Consider the following 16,060-nt stretch of genomic DNA (forward strand, 5'->3'; position numbering starts at 1 on the left):
TAGCTGGAGTAAAGGGCTGCCAACTGTAGAAGGATTTGGCTGCATAACTCTTTTTCCATGGATTTTTAAAATCAATACCAAGAGAGTTACAGCAAGAAGTATCTTCAAAGCACACACTATCACTGACCATGCATGCTTACTGGGTGACAGGTACACAGAAAGTGAAGACCACGATGCTTCTGGAAGCCAGAATGAAGATTCGTAAAATATGCAGATAGTAATAAAAAAGCAATAAACCAAAAAACACATTTTCTTCAGTTTCTCCTGGATAAAAAGTTGTGTTTTTTTTTTTTTTTTTACCGTGAGAACTGTAAAAATGCTGGATCCAGCAAAACAGAGTTACTCTATTTGACATTTGACAAACTTCTGATGTAGGTGGGCTTTTAATATTTTACTTCTAAGTTTCTGGTGACAGCAAGATTTTCAAATGTAAATAAATATGAGCTGGGTTTACTACTTGGGAAAAATTCCACTTCATGTTACTCAAAAACCAGAATGTAGCTGCCATGGTGTCAAAAGCATCCTACCCTATTTTGCTTCTTTGGTCTTAAGATAGTAATCTAAGATGACCTCAATGATACCAGCAGGCTAGACAAGTCATTCTCACTAACACAGCTGTAAAATGCAGTTGAAACCTCACCTGTGCATCAGCACGGAGAAGTCAATATTATTTTAGTTTTGAATTCCTCATATTAAATATTTTAATCAATTTCTATATTGGCTGAAGGAAAAATACTGATTTATACTTGCTCTCCTTTAGCTGAAAATTATTCTTCCATCAAAGACAATCAGTACCTAATTAAACTTTATGATCAATTTAAATGTGATTTCTCAAAAGGAAAAGCATTTATTAACAGGTAATGATCCTGGCATAAGGAACCAGTGAGTAAACTACTCCTTTACAATAAAATAAATAAGACCTGAATGCCAAAGGCTTGTGCAGTGCTAAAATTAACAGGAAGTGAATTAATCCTAAACATTTCAATAGGCTCCCTGCTTAGATTAGAAATGATTAGATTATAAATGAAACATTACAACAGTAAAACAAACACATGAAGGTTTAACCAAAAGTAACAGATCATTGCAATAAAAAAGTGGGTTATCTGACCCAAGGTCCAGATTAAGAGTTGGTCTCACTGAGCTGAACAAAGGCTTCTTCCACGTTCATAAGCAGCACTATTTCATCTTAGCAGATCTGAACTAATTGCGTTGGTTTTGGTTATGTAGCTCTAATTTTCTGTAAAAGAAACTGAGATCTTCAGCAGAGATGTCAACGGCGAGTTGAATCTGTCAGCAGTGTGCCCTGGAGCCAAAAAGGCCGACTGTACCCCGGGGTGCACCAGGCCCAGCACTGCCACTGGGTAAGGGAAGGGATTGTCCCACCCTGCTCTGTGCTGCGTGGCCTCACCTCCAGCAGCGGGTGCTGTTTGGGTGCCACAGCACAAAAAGGACAGCAAACTGTTAGAGGGCTACAAAGATGGCAAAGGGTCCGGAGGATAAGACGTATCAGAAGTGGTTGAGGTCTCTTGGTTTGTTCAGCCCAAAGAAGAGGAGACAGAAGGGAGGTCTCATGGGGCAGCTCTGAGCTCTGCTTTCAGCGACAGGGACCGAGGGAACGGCGTGGAGCTGCGCCAGGGGAGGGGCAGGGGGTGCTAGGGAAAGGTCTGCACCAGAGGGCGGTGGGCATGGAACAGCCGGCCCAGGGCAGTGGGCACGGCACCGAGCTGCCGAGTTCAAGGGGTGTTTGGCCAATGCTCTCAGATACTGGGTTTGGATTTGGGGTGGTCTGTGTGGAGCTAGGAGCTGGAACTCCATGATACTTCAAACTCATGATCCCTTCCAACTCAGATGGTTCTACGACCTTAAAGTTCAATGAACATGGGGAAAGCTACAGTGGCAGCAGTACTGTGTATGACCCCACAACTCACTCAGTATTGTAAAGAGAACAATAAATTACAGTGCTATGCAAAACATCTTCCAGGTTCCTCAGGCACTCAGACATGCTGGTAGTGAGCACGCTAGAGATCCTTATGACTAAACAGAAAAAGATAATACTACCATTCATTCAGAAAGAAATGACTTTATTTAGCTTTCTCAAAATGTTTAAGGTCACATTTTATTTCCACTGTTAAATATATCTCCTTTCAGAACTCAACAGTTTTATTTCCAAAGGCAAAACAAAAATCAATTTGTTTGTCTTAGAGCTCTGTAACTATATTCAAACAACTGCTGTGGTAAACACTGTCCAAAGCATGAGAGAGCAGATGAAGATCTGATTTATGAACCACACGTTTGCTGTTCTTTCTTAAGCTCAAACTGGCATCTGCAAAGGACTGTGCCCAGCAATGAAACACATTCATAAAGTCAAATTAAATTCCATTGCAAGCACAAAACAAAAGCACTGTTTTCAAAACTATGTTTCAAGCTGAAAAGTGTGCCACAAGCAAAGACAAACTGTAAGCAGGAAAAACACACTGGCGATAAATTACTGGCCTCACCCTAAAACATTCCCTCAAACATTAGGAAATATCATAGTACAAAAGGACCTCTGAGAAACCTCAGAGAAAGCATGGAACTAGTTACCTCATATCACTACAGACCCTATGGCATGAGACTGCAACCTAATTAGTGGTGTGGCTTGCATCTATATAACTGAATTACCACCACTGCTCTCTTATGTTAGTAGTTCCCACTTTCAGAAAGGTAGAACGTTATCTGCAGTATTGTTTTCATTTCTGCTTATTGATGCTGAATTTAATTATGCTTTTCTATCTCACAATATTTACAAAATTGGAAATTACCTTCTCAAAATTAAAAATGTATTAGAGAAATTAATGATCAGTTTACTCATCAGTGAACTACTCAGACAACATCTGTTTGGTCATTAAACAAAGCAAATCAGCCTCCAAATACGTGAAGTTTCTATTGATGCATACATGTTATGTGAATCAAGAAAGCAGGCTTTGTGCCATTTTACATGTGACAAGAACATGTTTTAAGAGCAAGCAATTTTGGCTTCTTTAGTTACAGTCAAATTATCAGTAGTGCCAAGGCACTTATCTAGCAACTACAATGTTGAAAACTAAAGGACCCAGTTCAGCAGACTCAGGTATGAGCTTTATGGATGTGAGAAGACTTCTGAAGCCAGCAGAACCAGCCAGTCATAAAATAAAGTGCATGACTACATCCTGGTAGGATAAGGGCATATAAGAGAACAACCTGAAATAGTCAATAAATGACAGAGTTTTGGAACTGTTTATAAATGTAGCACTTTCCTGATCTCATGGTGGCTCCTGGGACCAGGAAAGATGAAGAACAAATTTCCACTGCAAGCTCAGACAACAGAAAGCCTTAAATTCAAGACTGAACTTCATGTTTGTGAAACTTGGAAAACAAAAACAGAAATCTATCCAAACTGCAGCATTTGTCTCCATTCAAAACTACCCAAGGTTTTCTTGTTTATTCAGCACAGAGGGAATACATTTCAAGCTGATATGTACATGTTTTCCCAGACCAGCGCTTTAGAAACCTGCGATTCAATGTATTGAAATATAACTTACATCTGATGAAGCTGATTCAAGGATAATTCCAAATCCTGAAAGAGGGGTTTCTACGTTGAGAGGGGGTTCAACTGCTTGCAGATTGGAACTTTCAGGGTTTGCTGACAGCTTCTTATCATTCTCTGCAGCACTGGTTTTCTTATTCATAGTAAATGGCTCAACAGTTTTGAGGGGTAGTTTTTTCTTTTTATTTCTCTTTCTTGATATTGTTGACTTTTGTGCACAAATCAGAGGAACAGGAGGTTGTTGTCTGTTTTGAGTCCCAACTGAATGAGAGAAAAGTAATGAATTAAATTTATAGACAAAGAAACTTGTATAACCACACAGACACACCATTAAACTACAGGCACGCTGAACTCATCTTCTGGATAAATGGTTCAGTTTTCAGTGCTGTTTGTGCATGTGGAACAGTTTTTATCTCCTTCGCATAATTTTCCAGTATGTACAATGGAGATAATGACACCGAGCTCCAGGATGAGGTATTTGAAGACATACTGATGAATAGTATTGTAAGAAAATTAGAAATATATGGCTCTTCTTCCTACTGACCACCGGGCGGCCAGTGGCATGAAGGACGTAAGTAATGATTAATTTGTATACTCTCTTGAATGACTGAAAATCTCACTGTCTTTGAGCATCTTTTATAAAACAGCACAAGTGCTAATGCAATTACAGTTATTTTTCTGAGCGTAGTCACCAAGTTAATTAGCTCAGCAAGAACATTTCAAATATTATTATGTCAAGAATGAGTGAAAACACTATTCAGTACTTTAATTTTTAGGAAAGAAGTCACACAGATATATCAGGTTGTTTTTCTTGCTCATACACAGAAACTGACAGTTCATGTCTTACTTTTGAAACCTAAGATATCATATTTTATATTTATCAATGTTTCGCGTTTTTCAGTACCCACTATTCAAAGTCATTTGTACAAATGGCACCAGTCCTGAACCCACACCAACGTGACAGAACACTGCAGACACAATGACTTGTCTCCATGGATCAGTTAATAAGATCAAGAGCAAAACGAAAAAGAAATCTGAAGTGCCATACATCTTTGTTTTACCACACGCAAATCAAATTCGTTCCGAACTACAAGTGAAATACAAACGGTCCTCATCTGCAAAGACTAAGGAAAAAAGGAACCTTATTACACTGCTTATTACACAACTCCCAGGGCACTTCATTCCCGATCAGAATTTACAGTGCTCTGATTTTTGGTTTAGCATTTGGACAGAAGGCCATCTGAATACCAAAAGAAGTTACCACACCTTCACATACGTGTTTACATTGTTGGGTTTTTTTTCCTATTAGCAACAAAAAAGACCAAACATTTTCTTTTCTCTACAAAAGCATTTTCCACACATATCAGGAAATATGAAGCATTAAGAGATTCCCAAACTTTTTATATGGTAGATACACAATACATTAGAACTGTTCTTGCTATTGAGGAACCAGCTCTTCAGGCGTAAACTCCAGTCTGTACCTCTCACTCACAAGTCATTTTTAATCAGGCACATAATGCAACCAGTTTAACTGTGCAAAGAATCCCCTGTCCCAGCCAGGACTTTAAAACTGGGCCTTCGTGTCCTTTGTTGTAAATGGGTGACTTTTTGAAAAGCATTTCCAGTCCAATACAGATTACAAAATCTGTCTGATCCTTCTCTTGGCTCACTGATAAGCCCTTCACTCCACCCATACTTGTGTAATTACTCCACACTCCCTATTCTTAAGAGCTGGTACTGTACAGCTACCATAAGAGAAAAATCTCCATAGCTCCACTCCCTATCATTCACAACAGATGGGGAACTCAACTGACAAAACCCCCAATCTAACTCTTCATTAATATCTACACTAATTTTTATGAAGTATGGAGGCTGCAGCTTCACTGCAGCCTACAATGAACCACTTAATTCCCAGCTGCCCATTATCTTAGAATCATAGAACCTCCCATGTTGGAAAAGATCATCTAGTCCAACTGTCCACCCACCACCAATATCTCCCCACAAAACCAAGTCCCTTAGCACAACATCTAAACATTTCTTGAACATCTGGTTCTAATGCTTTTCTGGCACTGCACAGCTCTTAACCCAGCAGAAACCCAGCCCTCAGAGTGTTCCCCAACAAACAGATTCCTGCTAGCCCCATTGGAAGCTGAACATAGCTCAACAGAGGAGCTGATAAGCCAGCCTGAAGAACAGGAGAGCCCACAATGTACAGCAGCTAGCTCAGCTTAGGCTATCGTGAAGCTGGAACTTGAAAGATCTTTAAATGAAATGTTATACAATAACCTCAAGTTGCCTTCCAAATTTGTTTTAGTTTTGTTTTCCCTAATGTTAGTGAACTAGGTAGTGGCAGGTAAAGAAGCATCTCCCAGTTCTGAACAAATACACACAAACTGGGGGCAGTTATGGCATCTAAGCATACCAGGCCTACCATTCAGCCTCCATTACTACAGCATCTAGACACACATTAGTCTTCTCAAATTTAGCCACGAAAGATTCTTAAAAGTTAATGTCTCCTGTTATGGGTAAGGATCTGGCCCTGAGAAATAAAAATCACATTTCCACAGAGCCTGTGCAAATTTCACTTTGAACAATGTGTCATTAAAGCAGAAAACAACTCAGGTTCTGCTTCTTTCTACCTACAGGCAGACTTCTTTCTACCAGACCATTTCTCCAACAAGGAGATGCCAGTCATGGACACGCATGGGACTGGTCACTGTACCTGACTGAATCTGGATCAGTTTCCTCATGGTCTTGAGCTCCTGAAGAATAGCCTGTAGAGTTGACTGGCAATTACATGTACAGCAGTTTGGTCCAATTGATGAATTCACCATTGGGATTTCTCCTGAAAGAGAGGAAAGAAATAGGGGAGAGATTATGTAATCCACAAATATAATAAAAATAAAAATGACCCACAAGCACTTGAAGCTGTTATCAATACACTTGATCATGAAATTAGATCCAAAGCAAAAAAGCAAATAATTTTCTATGTGGTCCTTTAAGAGGAAGAGGCTGCTAGGTTTTATCCAATTGCTAGTATGTGCAATTATATACAGTAGGGGATGGCTCAGAGCCTGAATACAATGCACTCTTCACAGCAGGGCTCTCTATTGTCAGGCTAGTTCATCCTGAATAACAATAGCACCAAACCTCATTATAAACATACTCACTTTATCACGCACAAAAAAGCCCATCTCTCAGAGCAGTCCTACAAAGAATGAAGACAGGCTGCGTAATAAAGGTTTATACTGCACATTCAATGGGGGCCTTAGAACTTCTAAACTGCCTGAATGTTGCATGTGATTCTTTACCACATGAATTGAGAATGAAAATAAAATCTTCTATTCAGAGAAAAATAAAAAGAAAAAAAATAAAAAAGCAGACTAGAAATGAACCATCAGCAAGGAAATCTTTCAGATTTGCTCCTCTGTCACCAAATGTGGAATTGTTTCTAATGGCATGTTTTCCAATACTGCAGCCTACAAGATGGGTTTTCTGAAGTTTCTCTGATGATTCACATTGTATTTGAACAGATTCTCCTTTTGTAGTAGCTCTTACCAGTGTTTAACTGAATTTACACAATTCTACCTCTTTGCAATGATATTGTTACTGCCTTGGCTTCCAGATGTTTGGCACAGTAGGTCCTCAATTAGGGCAGGCTGTAACAGCTCAAAGTTTTCAAGCTTTACCTGAACAGTTGTATCCTGCGCTTTAGTTTGAAATAACAGCATGGCTTTAATATTGCAATAAACAAACAAACAAATCCAAAATACAATAAAACTCCTAGCAATACCTGCTTGAAACTGAGGCCAGATGGACCGTACCTCCCTTTGTTTCAGAATGTGCTTAGCATCATTTAAATTGATGGCTATTTTACTGCTCGTCAAAGCATGCAAGAGGAGGGATGATCACTTTATGAAGATATACATGAATGGATGGAACAAAAATCATCTCACTTGGTGTCACATGTGGTGGACTTCAGAGGGTGTATTTCCCTTTTTTTTTTTCCTATATCCTGACAGTTATCAGGTGCCCTTTAATCATTTCTTAACTAAAGTGAACACAAGCAACTCATTTTATCTTTGCTCATAAATCCTTCCATTTTTTCATTATTACTTTTGCTTTCCTCTGAAGCCAAACCAGTTATTAATACCTTTTTAGGTTTGGTTTGCATTCTTTTCATCAGAGCTCCACTGATGTCAGACCTGTACACATTCTCTGACTTCAATTTTCATTTGCAATGGCTAATGGCAACCTAGCCCCAGCTGAACTGATCCAACCCTTTCTTAGGTCTTTCAGTGCGCCCTGTGCTTCTCAAAACTCCCTTTCCGAGGTTCTTGTTCTTTGTCCACTTCCATTCAGCCTGTTAGGCGTTATGCAAAATCCATCATACCTGAGAAGAGTGGTGATTTTTCTCCCAGAAATGGGTTACGTGTGAAACTACATCTGAAAGACTCCTGCTAAAACAAAACTGGATTATTGACTCAGCACAACCCTGCTTAGTTTGAACTCATCCTTCCTTTGTATCCTATACTTTCACACTGAAAGCTCCTTCGGGCATAGATTGGATTTTCCTCCTTTGAGTGGCTCATGAAGTGTTTTTAGCCCTCTGTAACATTTTTTTTTTTCTTTCTGTACTTGTTAAGCTTTGCAACAGGTAACTCAGAACCCTTGAATTTGGCTCCGACACCCTTCTGCCTATTTGTTGATGTAGACTTTTTAAAGCAGATGTGAAGGTCAAGACTACTTTCAAATTTAATAGCATCAGCGTAACTCTGTGCTTTCCATTAAGACAAGCAGGCATGGCAGAAATGGAGCATGTTTCCCAGAAACATAAGAGTCCCAGAAAATTAGGAAAGTTTATTAATTAGAGAAATGCACAGTAAGAAAATCCTACTCATCCCTTCCTCCAGGCTATACCTTTCTCGCTTCTCTGTTGTTTTAGATTAATATGTTCCTTAGGATAAGACTTACGGCTTCATCAGAATCAAGTATTCAAACTGGGACTCTGGAAATAGTATCTGGGAGACTACAGAGGGAGACAGGGCTCCTGGCTTTTGTTTTCCTCTTAACAAAAACTCTACATTGTGGTTGATTACTCACAAAAATTGGACAACGCCAATTCCACCACTAAATACCTGTACATCCTCCTTGTTGCAATGTAACACAATCCTAATGAAAGCACACAAGCACCGAGGCTCCCGATGGAAAACCAAAAGGTCTATTTTCCCACTGAGGCATGGGGGATTTACATTATAATCCCCATTAGCATTGATAGAAATTACCCATGTAAATCTACCATAGATACTGGAAACGGGAAAAGAGACCACCAGTATTTCAAATCAAAGCAGGGTTCTACTGACTTCATACATATTCATGAGGGTTTTTTATTTTATTTCTACCCTCCCTCTTCTGATCAGCTTCTGTTTTGTAAGAAACATCTTGTAGAGTGTTCTCAGTCATTGTTCCAAGCACTACCTTTATCATTTTTAGAGGACAAAAGCAACCCTTTTCAACTTGTTATAAATCAATTTTTAATTTCAAAAAGAGAACAGACTTTTTATTTTTATGAAGGAGTCTTTAAAGAGCCATCTCCTTCTCTTCTGGAAGCTAGCCAGCATGTGAATTTGATACTGGCTCATATGATTGAGAGAAGACAGAAATACATCACAGAACTACACTGCTTCCCCTGTGTGTGCAGCAAGTAGCCCAGGACAGTGGTTCTTACAGCTGGATCTGCTGAGAGTAAATTCATTTAGTGTAATATTGCTATGCAAGTTTATATTTGAAAAGCACACAAGTGAAATCCATTGCAAACAGTCTTGGCGTAACCAAAAAAAGAAATCCAGCTGCTACATCACTGCCAGATTACCTACAGGACAGAAGAAGTGAAACTATTTCAGACAGACTCGAGTCTGGTGGCTGTAATTGGATAGGCATGCTTATCACTCTTTATAGCCCTAAGATGCTTCTGCTAAAATCAGCGGGTCACAGACATCGACCTGACATCCTGACTTGCAGAACTGCTGCCTTAAGTCCAGTTTGGAACAAATCACTTTGCTTTGCTTTTTCTTCCTTCTGTTGCTCATTCCTCCTTCCCTCTTTTTTGTCTGTTCTTTGCCAATATCTTTTTCACAACTGCCTTCTACACCAGAATTTATTGAACATTAATTCCAGCCTTTTCCTGAACCATCTTCACCATGCAAGTAAATACTAGATCATCTGAGATGCCCATTACATTCAAATTTGAGTAATTCAGGCAGCCTACAGTGAATATAAACCCTAGCTTCCCATCCAGTATCTATCCAATGGACAGAACTGGTTTCTTTACTCATATCACCAGCTATAGGGGCCTGGATATCTCCCCAGTCATCACCTAAGCCTGACAAGCCTAGGTTGTAATCCTGTGCCCTGAACAGTGCTCTTCTGTCCCCAGAAAACTGTGCTAGATGAGGAGCACTCACAGAGATCACTTGCAGCCCATGTCATTTGCTTTCTTTTGACAGACTGGGCACCACAACCCAAGCAGAGAGACTGCCCAGCAAGATCCACAACACCCAGCTGGAGGCAGAACCTGTAATCTGCCCTCAAAGAACTGGGCAAGCCGCCTCTCAAAGGTGGCCAGGGGAGAGGGCCCACACCCAGCTTTATGTAATAGCCTAAAGATTACATTCCTTTCTGCAGCAGAAGAGCTGCAAAGGGAGGGGTGAAAGGTGTCTCCACCTGGGCTCCTTCAGTGCACTTCCCCAACAGATGGGAGATGTGGGCATCCATTCTGCAGGGACAGTGAGACCACTCAACCCCAACTGACTTTCTCAGAGATTACTGAGGGAAATCAACAGTCAGCCAAAATTCTCTTCTCCTCATACAGAAAATATAGAATACTAAAGAGCTGACATTTTCTTGCAGATGGGGCCAAATCCCATCAACATGGTTTAGTTCACATGCTGAATCAGGCCCCTGAGGGGGAAATAGGTGCTGCTCCACCTAATTTCTGGATCCAGGAACAGGCACCTAAGCTGTGCAGGCTCAGGCACTTCTATGCATGCTGAGAACTGTCCCTGCAGGTGCCCACAAACTCTCAGGCCAAAGAGGGAGCCAGGTCCTTCCACACTTAAAATCCCACTACAGTATGCATAGATTGGATTTTGCATTCAAGTCTAAAACAAGCATTAGGTCCTTCTTTGCCCCTACATCTGACTCTAAGTTACACTGTATCTTTAAATAGCAGCTGTCTTTTTTTTTCTTTCCCCTTTTTTTTTTTTTTTAAAGTAAGTGTTACAAAACAAACAAACCTAGCATGACTTACTGCAACCTTTCTCCACATCACCTGGTACAGCTGAGTGAATCACTGTCTATATGGAGAAACACTCAGTCCTGTGAAACTTAAGTCTGTGTATCTTTCAGTGCAGGGATGACACTTCCTATAGGGCAGTACTGAGAATAACAACAGAACTTTTTTTTGTATGATACAAGCAATGGGAGCATGTTTGCCTTTAGATAAGGACACATAACTGTACAGGAAGTCTGAATACCTTCAGAGTCAACTAGAAACTGCAATCTACAGAAAGTGCAATCTATATAATATACTTTTTTTGCCTACCAGATGACAGAACTGAGGTGCTCCTTTAATACGAAAACCCTTCTAAGTGCAAGGCTGAATATCTGGAGGAAAAACCTTAACTTGGATTGTTAAAGAAGACCTTCAAGATTCTGGTAGAAAAACCTTTGTTCTTTCTGGTACTGATGACAGTAAGAGAAATGAATTCAAAGGACACCTCCTCCCCCCCCCTTACTTTAATATAGAATTCTCTGCCAGAACAAGATGGACCACTGTCCTGTACATGCTATTCATAGGTACGCTCCATCCTCTCTCGTCTCCAGTGATGCTATCAGAATAAGACCCTGTAGCTACACTGGGATTTTGTACCTTAAATTCAGCAAAGAGTTGTAAGCCTGATTCCATCAGCTTATGACAGTGAACTAGAATCCTGCTCCACGAGAAGTGTCACAACAATGCTACATTACTCATTGCAAAGAGGAGTGGTAGAATTTGACATTTAATTAGGTATGAATATAATAACAATGGCCAAAGCTGTTTTAAGAAGTACTGTAAAGAAATTAAGCCTATATAACAGAATTGAGTAATTTTGTCCTATCACCAGGAATCCGTTTTAAAACCTAAGACAGATGGTAGCAAAAAGCACTATGCCCACTTTCACACCTTTTCAAAGTGATAACTATGTGCCCATTTTGTTGACTCTGAACTACAACTGATTTCAGTGCAGCGGTATCATAAATCATCGGAACAAAGGCAGAAACTTAGTGCAGCACAAGGGAAAAGAAAAAAAAAAAGCACTATTCTTAGTATCTAGTTTAGATCATACCATTGGATGCCATGGTTCGTGTCTGATTTTGGAACGTTTTGGATCGAGTTCCATATTGCCCTGAAAAATGATTATCTTGGGGTGATAATTCATTCCATGCGTCGCTCTCACAAGGATGAAGGCTCTCCTCAGACTCCTCAGGGGGATCCAGGCGCTGGGCCCAGGCTAAGTCTAAATCCTGGGGCTCCTCCTTCAGTTTTTCTCCTTCTTTGCCAACTCGCTGATAGATTCTTCCAGCGCTGTCATTCAGTAATCTTCTCATCCCTGTAATTTGTTTTTTAATTTCCCGGCTTTCATCTCCTAATGAAAACAGAGCCACAGTTATCACTGTAAATTAGCAAAAACGGTAATGGGTTGAGATTAGTGATTTTAGATGCCAGTACGTTTCTAGCTGCTGGAGTACAAAAGTAAATAAATAAAAAAAGAGAAAGACACGGTTGAACAGCAGTGGGTACGTCCTGGGCTACGCTTTAACACAGCAATGGTTGAGATCTTGCACGGTTAAAAGACCTGCTGAACTTGGCTTTCTTCATGCCATTTCTAAAGCTTTGATGAGCAAGATTATTTTTCTGCAGAAGGAAATAATAATAGCTAGAGCAGTTTCAAATACTCTATCCTTTTAAGAGACTGATCCTATTCAGGCATTGACATCACTGAATATTTTCTGAGTACAGCCTAAGGAATCAGACCTTTATGTATCAGTTTGCTATATGCTTAAGAATAGATCCTACAAAGAAAAAAACACAAAGTAATCGCAACACACATACACAGAGTGTAACACTGCATCTATTGATCTTAATAAACAGGATCAGTTCCTTACTTCACAGAATATTGCCAGATTATACAGGAATAAATTAAAAAGCAGCTAATAACGTATAACTGTACACAGCCTAACTGCTGGATGTCTTCAAAATGTAGATTATGGGCACAAAATGAAAACGCATACAAGAAAAATGTGTCTGTTTCAAATAAATCCAGGACATTTAAATAATAACAATTACATACTTTAATACGCCTGGCTCCATTTAAGTATTAGTTTTATGTAGGAAACTGCTGATCGCACAATGAATATACATGTTTTGAGTAGATAGTAGCTATTTTGCTCATAAAAGCATACATTACATTTCACTAGTAATAAGGAGGTGTTCATAACCACTGCTGAAATAGGAAGCTTCTCTTTTTTAATGGTAATAGAAAAATCAAACATCTTAAGCAAATGGAATAACAAAGATCAAGAAACTGATGGATCGACTCTTCCTACACAGTGTACTTGGTACAGTAATACTTGGTATCCCCAAACCAATCTGCATTCCCACTTCCCCAGATAAACTGATTTTTAGGAAAAATAGAAAATTTCAGGAGAAATAAAAACAAAACTCTCCAAAATCCAAACCACAGCATGCACCGGCTCCAGTACAACAACAAAACACATGAAAGCGTGCTAATGCCTGGCACGTCAACTATTTCATCAGTTCAACAGTGCCATTCGCTTGCCTAAACTTAGGCATATGCTCAGATAGCTGGCTAAGCCGGTTAGGGGTCAAAAAAGCAGCAGCACACTTTGGCCAAGCTCAGCATGCCCAGGGACACGTAGCACCCAGAGAGGGAGCTGCTGACAGGGCCTCTAAGCGAGCCGTACGGTCAGAGCTCGCCTGTGCTGAATCAGTGCAGCTCCCACTTGACCCGACACCCTGGTTCCGCTTGGCACAGAACCAGCTGGCTCTAACCCACCCCAACCACAGCAGGAAAAGTGGGTGGCTTTCAGGAAAGCTTCTGGTCTGAACTTCGAAAATAGCTGTCAGCCCCATGCAGAGATACTAGAATGCTGTCTTTGCTCCAGCTGAAGCACTGAGAAAAAGCCATCTGCAGGGAAGTTCCACAGGACGTGTATTTTGCTGTTTTGTCTGCAGATTTATGTGTGTGTATGATTCAATTAACAAATGACACTCGTTGGACTCAAGCCAGCCAGGGGTTCACTGTTTCACTTCCCAGCCTCAATGGGAAATGAGAGGCCACGGAGCACCATGGGATCACAGTTACAGTTCACTCCTGGCTCTAAGCTGAGGGCTGCCCTTCCCAGCCACTCCGAGTTCCAAATGCTCCCATAAAATCCCTTACCATCACTCCCTTCTTTAAAGCTCTCCCAGAGCTTTATGTTAGCAATCCCCACTGGCCTTCAATGGCAACATGTAGGTAGGATCAAAAAGAATTCCCACTCACTTTCTTCTATTGGGTTTAGTGACTGTATGCACCATTGCTGGTCAGGTGACTCATTGTCTGAAAGATTAAATTTCCCTTACCCAATTACATAAAATATTAATTGAGCCTATTCTGCCTTGATTCAGGTCACATGTTTCTTTTTATAGAGGTCTTCCTCTATAATGACATGAACACATGCCATTTGTCTCCAAACAGAAAAAAACCTGCATACATATCACAACAAACAAAGAACTTGCTGGAAGCTCAGGTTAAGTATATCTTTGCATTTAGATCTCTTGGATCCCTACTTTAAATGGGGAGACTTCCCATTTATGAACTGCATTTTCTCCTCCCAAAAATGTCTTCTCACTGGAAGGAAGGTCCTTGAAAACATAATATTGAATATTAGGCAAAGCCTGTAGCACTCAAGTTTACAACAACCCATTCACTCATGCCACCCAGTTATGACTTCTCCATCTTTTTGTGGTTTTTATTTTGTAACTGCCCAGCTACTGCAGCAGCCTTCCCAAAACCATCTGCCTCAGTGCACATGCTGTCATTGAAACAGATTTAACTTCTCACTCTCCCATTACCAATACAAGCTGGGAGATGAAAGAATTGAGCACAGCCCTGCTGAAAAGGACTTGGGGGTACTGGTGGATAGGAAGCTGGACATGAGCCAGCAATGTGCCCTCACAGCCCAGAAAGCCAACTGTATCCTGGGATGCATCACAAGAAGTGTGGCCAGCAGCGTGAGAGAGATGATCCTGCCCCTCTGCTCTGTGCTGGTGAAGCTTCACCTGGAGTACTGCGTTCAGATGGGGAGTCCTCAGTACAGGAGGGATGTGGACCTGTTGGAGTGCAACCAGAGGAGAGCCAAAAATGATCCACTGAATGGAACACCTCTCCTATGAGGACAGGCTGAGAGAGCTGGGGCTGTTCAGCCTGGAGAAGAGAAGGCTGTGAGGTGACCTAAGAGTGGCCTTTCAAGTATCTAAAGGGGACCGACATGAAAGAAGGGGACAGACTCTTTAGCAGGGTCTGTTGTGACAGAACAAGGGGAAATGGCTTCAAGCTCAAAGAGAGGAGATTCAGGTTGGATGTAAGTTAAAAGTCTTTTACAGTGAGGGTGGTGAGGCACTCAGGTTGCTCAGAGATGTGGTTGATGCCCTGTCCCTGGAGACTTCCAAGGCCAGGCTGGATCAGGCCCTGGGCAACCTGATCTAGCTGTGGTGTCCCTGTTCACTGCAGGACAGTTGGACTAAATGGCTCTCAGATGTCCCATCCACCTCTAAGGATTCTATGATTCTATCTCACCTGCCTGCTAGCTTGAGCCCAATGACAGCATTCTGCTACCAGCAATTCCACTGCTAATCATATTCACAGATAACAACAACATAAGTTTAAAAAATAATAAAAAAAAAAGGAACCTCAGGTGCCAAGAAAAAAACAAAGCTCAAACTGCTACATCCTAGGGAAGAGGTTTTAAACTAAAAGCAGAGAGATTTAGATTAGATATTAGAAGAAAATTCTTTACTCAGAGTGGAGGCACTGGTGCTGCTGCCCAGAGAAGTTGTGGATGCTCCATCCACGGAGATGTTCAAGGCCAGGTTGGATGGGCCCTGGACAGCCTGAGATGGTGAGGGGCAGCCAGCCCACAGCATGGGCTGGAGCTGGGTGGGGTTTAAGGTCCCTTCCAACCCAAGCTATTCTATGACTCTAAAAGCCAGCCCTCCTTTCCAAATGCTGATCAGGATACCAAAGCACTGAAAAAAAAAATAATTGTATCACCCATCTGCAAAAGCCTCCTGAGACTGCAGCAAGGACTGGGAGGAACAGTGTTTGGAGTATGCAGCCCAGCCCATAAGCCAAAATTCCATGTCTCTTCCTTCTTTGGGACTTTTCCATC

General features: G+C 40.9%; 1 protein-coding gene across 2 annotated transcripts in view; it reads right to left on the reverse strand.

Annotated features, from left to right (window-relative positions):
* Nucleotides 1-16,060, reverse strand: part of BEND7 (BEN domain containing 7) — a 46,276-nt gene that overhangs the window by 19,352 nt on the left and 10,864 nt on the right. For both annotated transcript variants that reach the window (XM_042872338.1, XM_042872337.1), the window contains exons 3-5: nucleotides 11,953-12,252; nucleotides 6,288-6,410; nucleotides 3,561-3,826 (exon numbers count right to left, since the gene is read on the reverse strand). In XM_042872338.1, coding sequence (XP_042728272.1) covers nucleotides 3,561-3,826; nucleotides 6,288-6,410; nucleotides 11,953-12,252 — 689 coding nt within the window. The remainder of the gene's footprint in view (nucleotides 1-3,560; nucleotides 3,827-6,287; nucleotides 6,411-11,952; nucleotides 12,253-16,060) is intronic.

This window comes from Lagopus leucura, unplaced genomic scaffold (assembly GCF_019238085.1).
Source record: "Lagopus leucura isolate 7727_CA_CO unplaced genomic scaffold, USGS_WTPT01 Super-Scaffold_100008, whole genome shotgun sequence".
Lineage (NCBI taxonomy): Eukaryota > Metazoa > Chordata > Aves > Galliformes > Phasianidae > Lagopus > Lagopus leucura.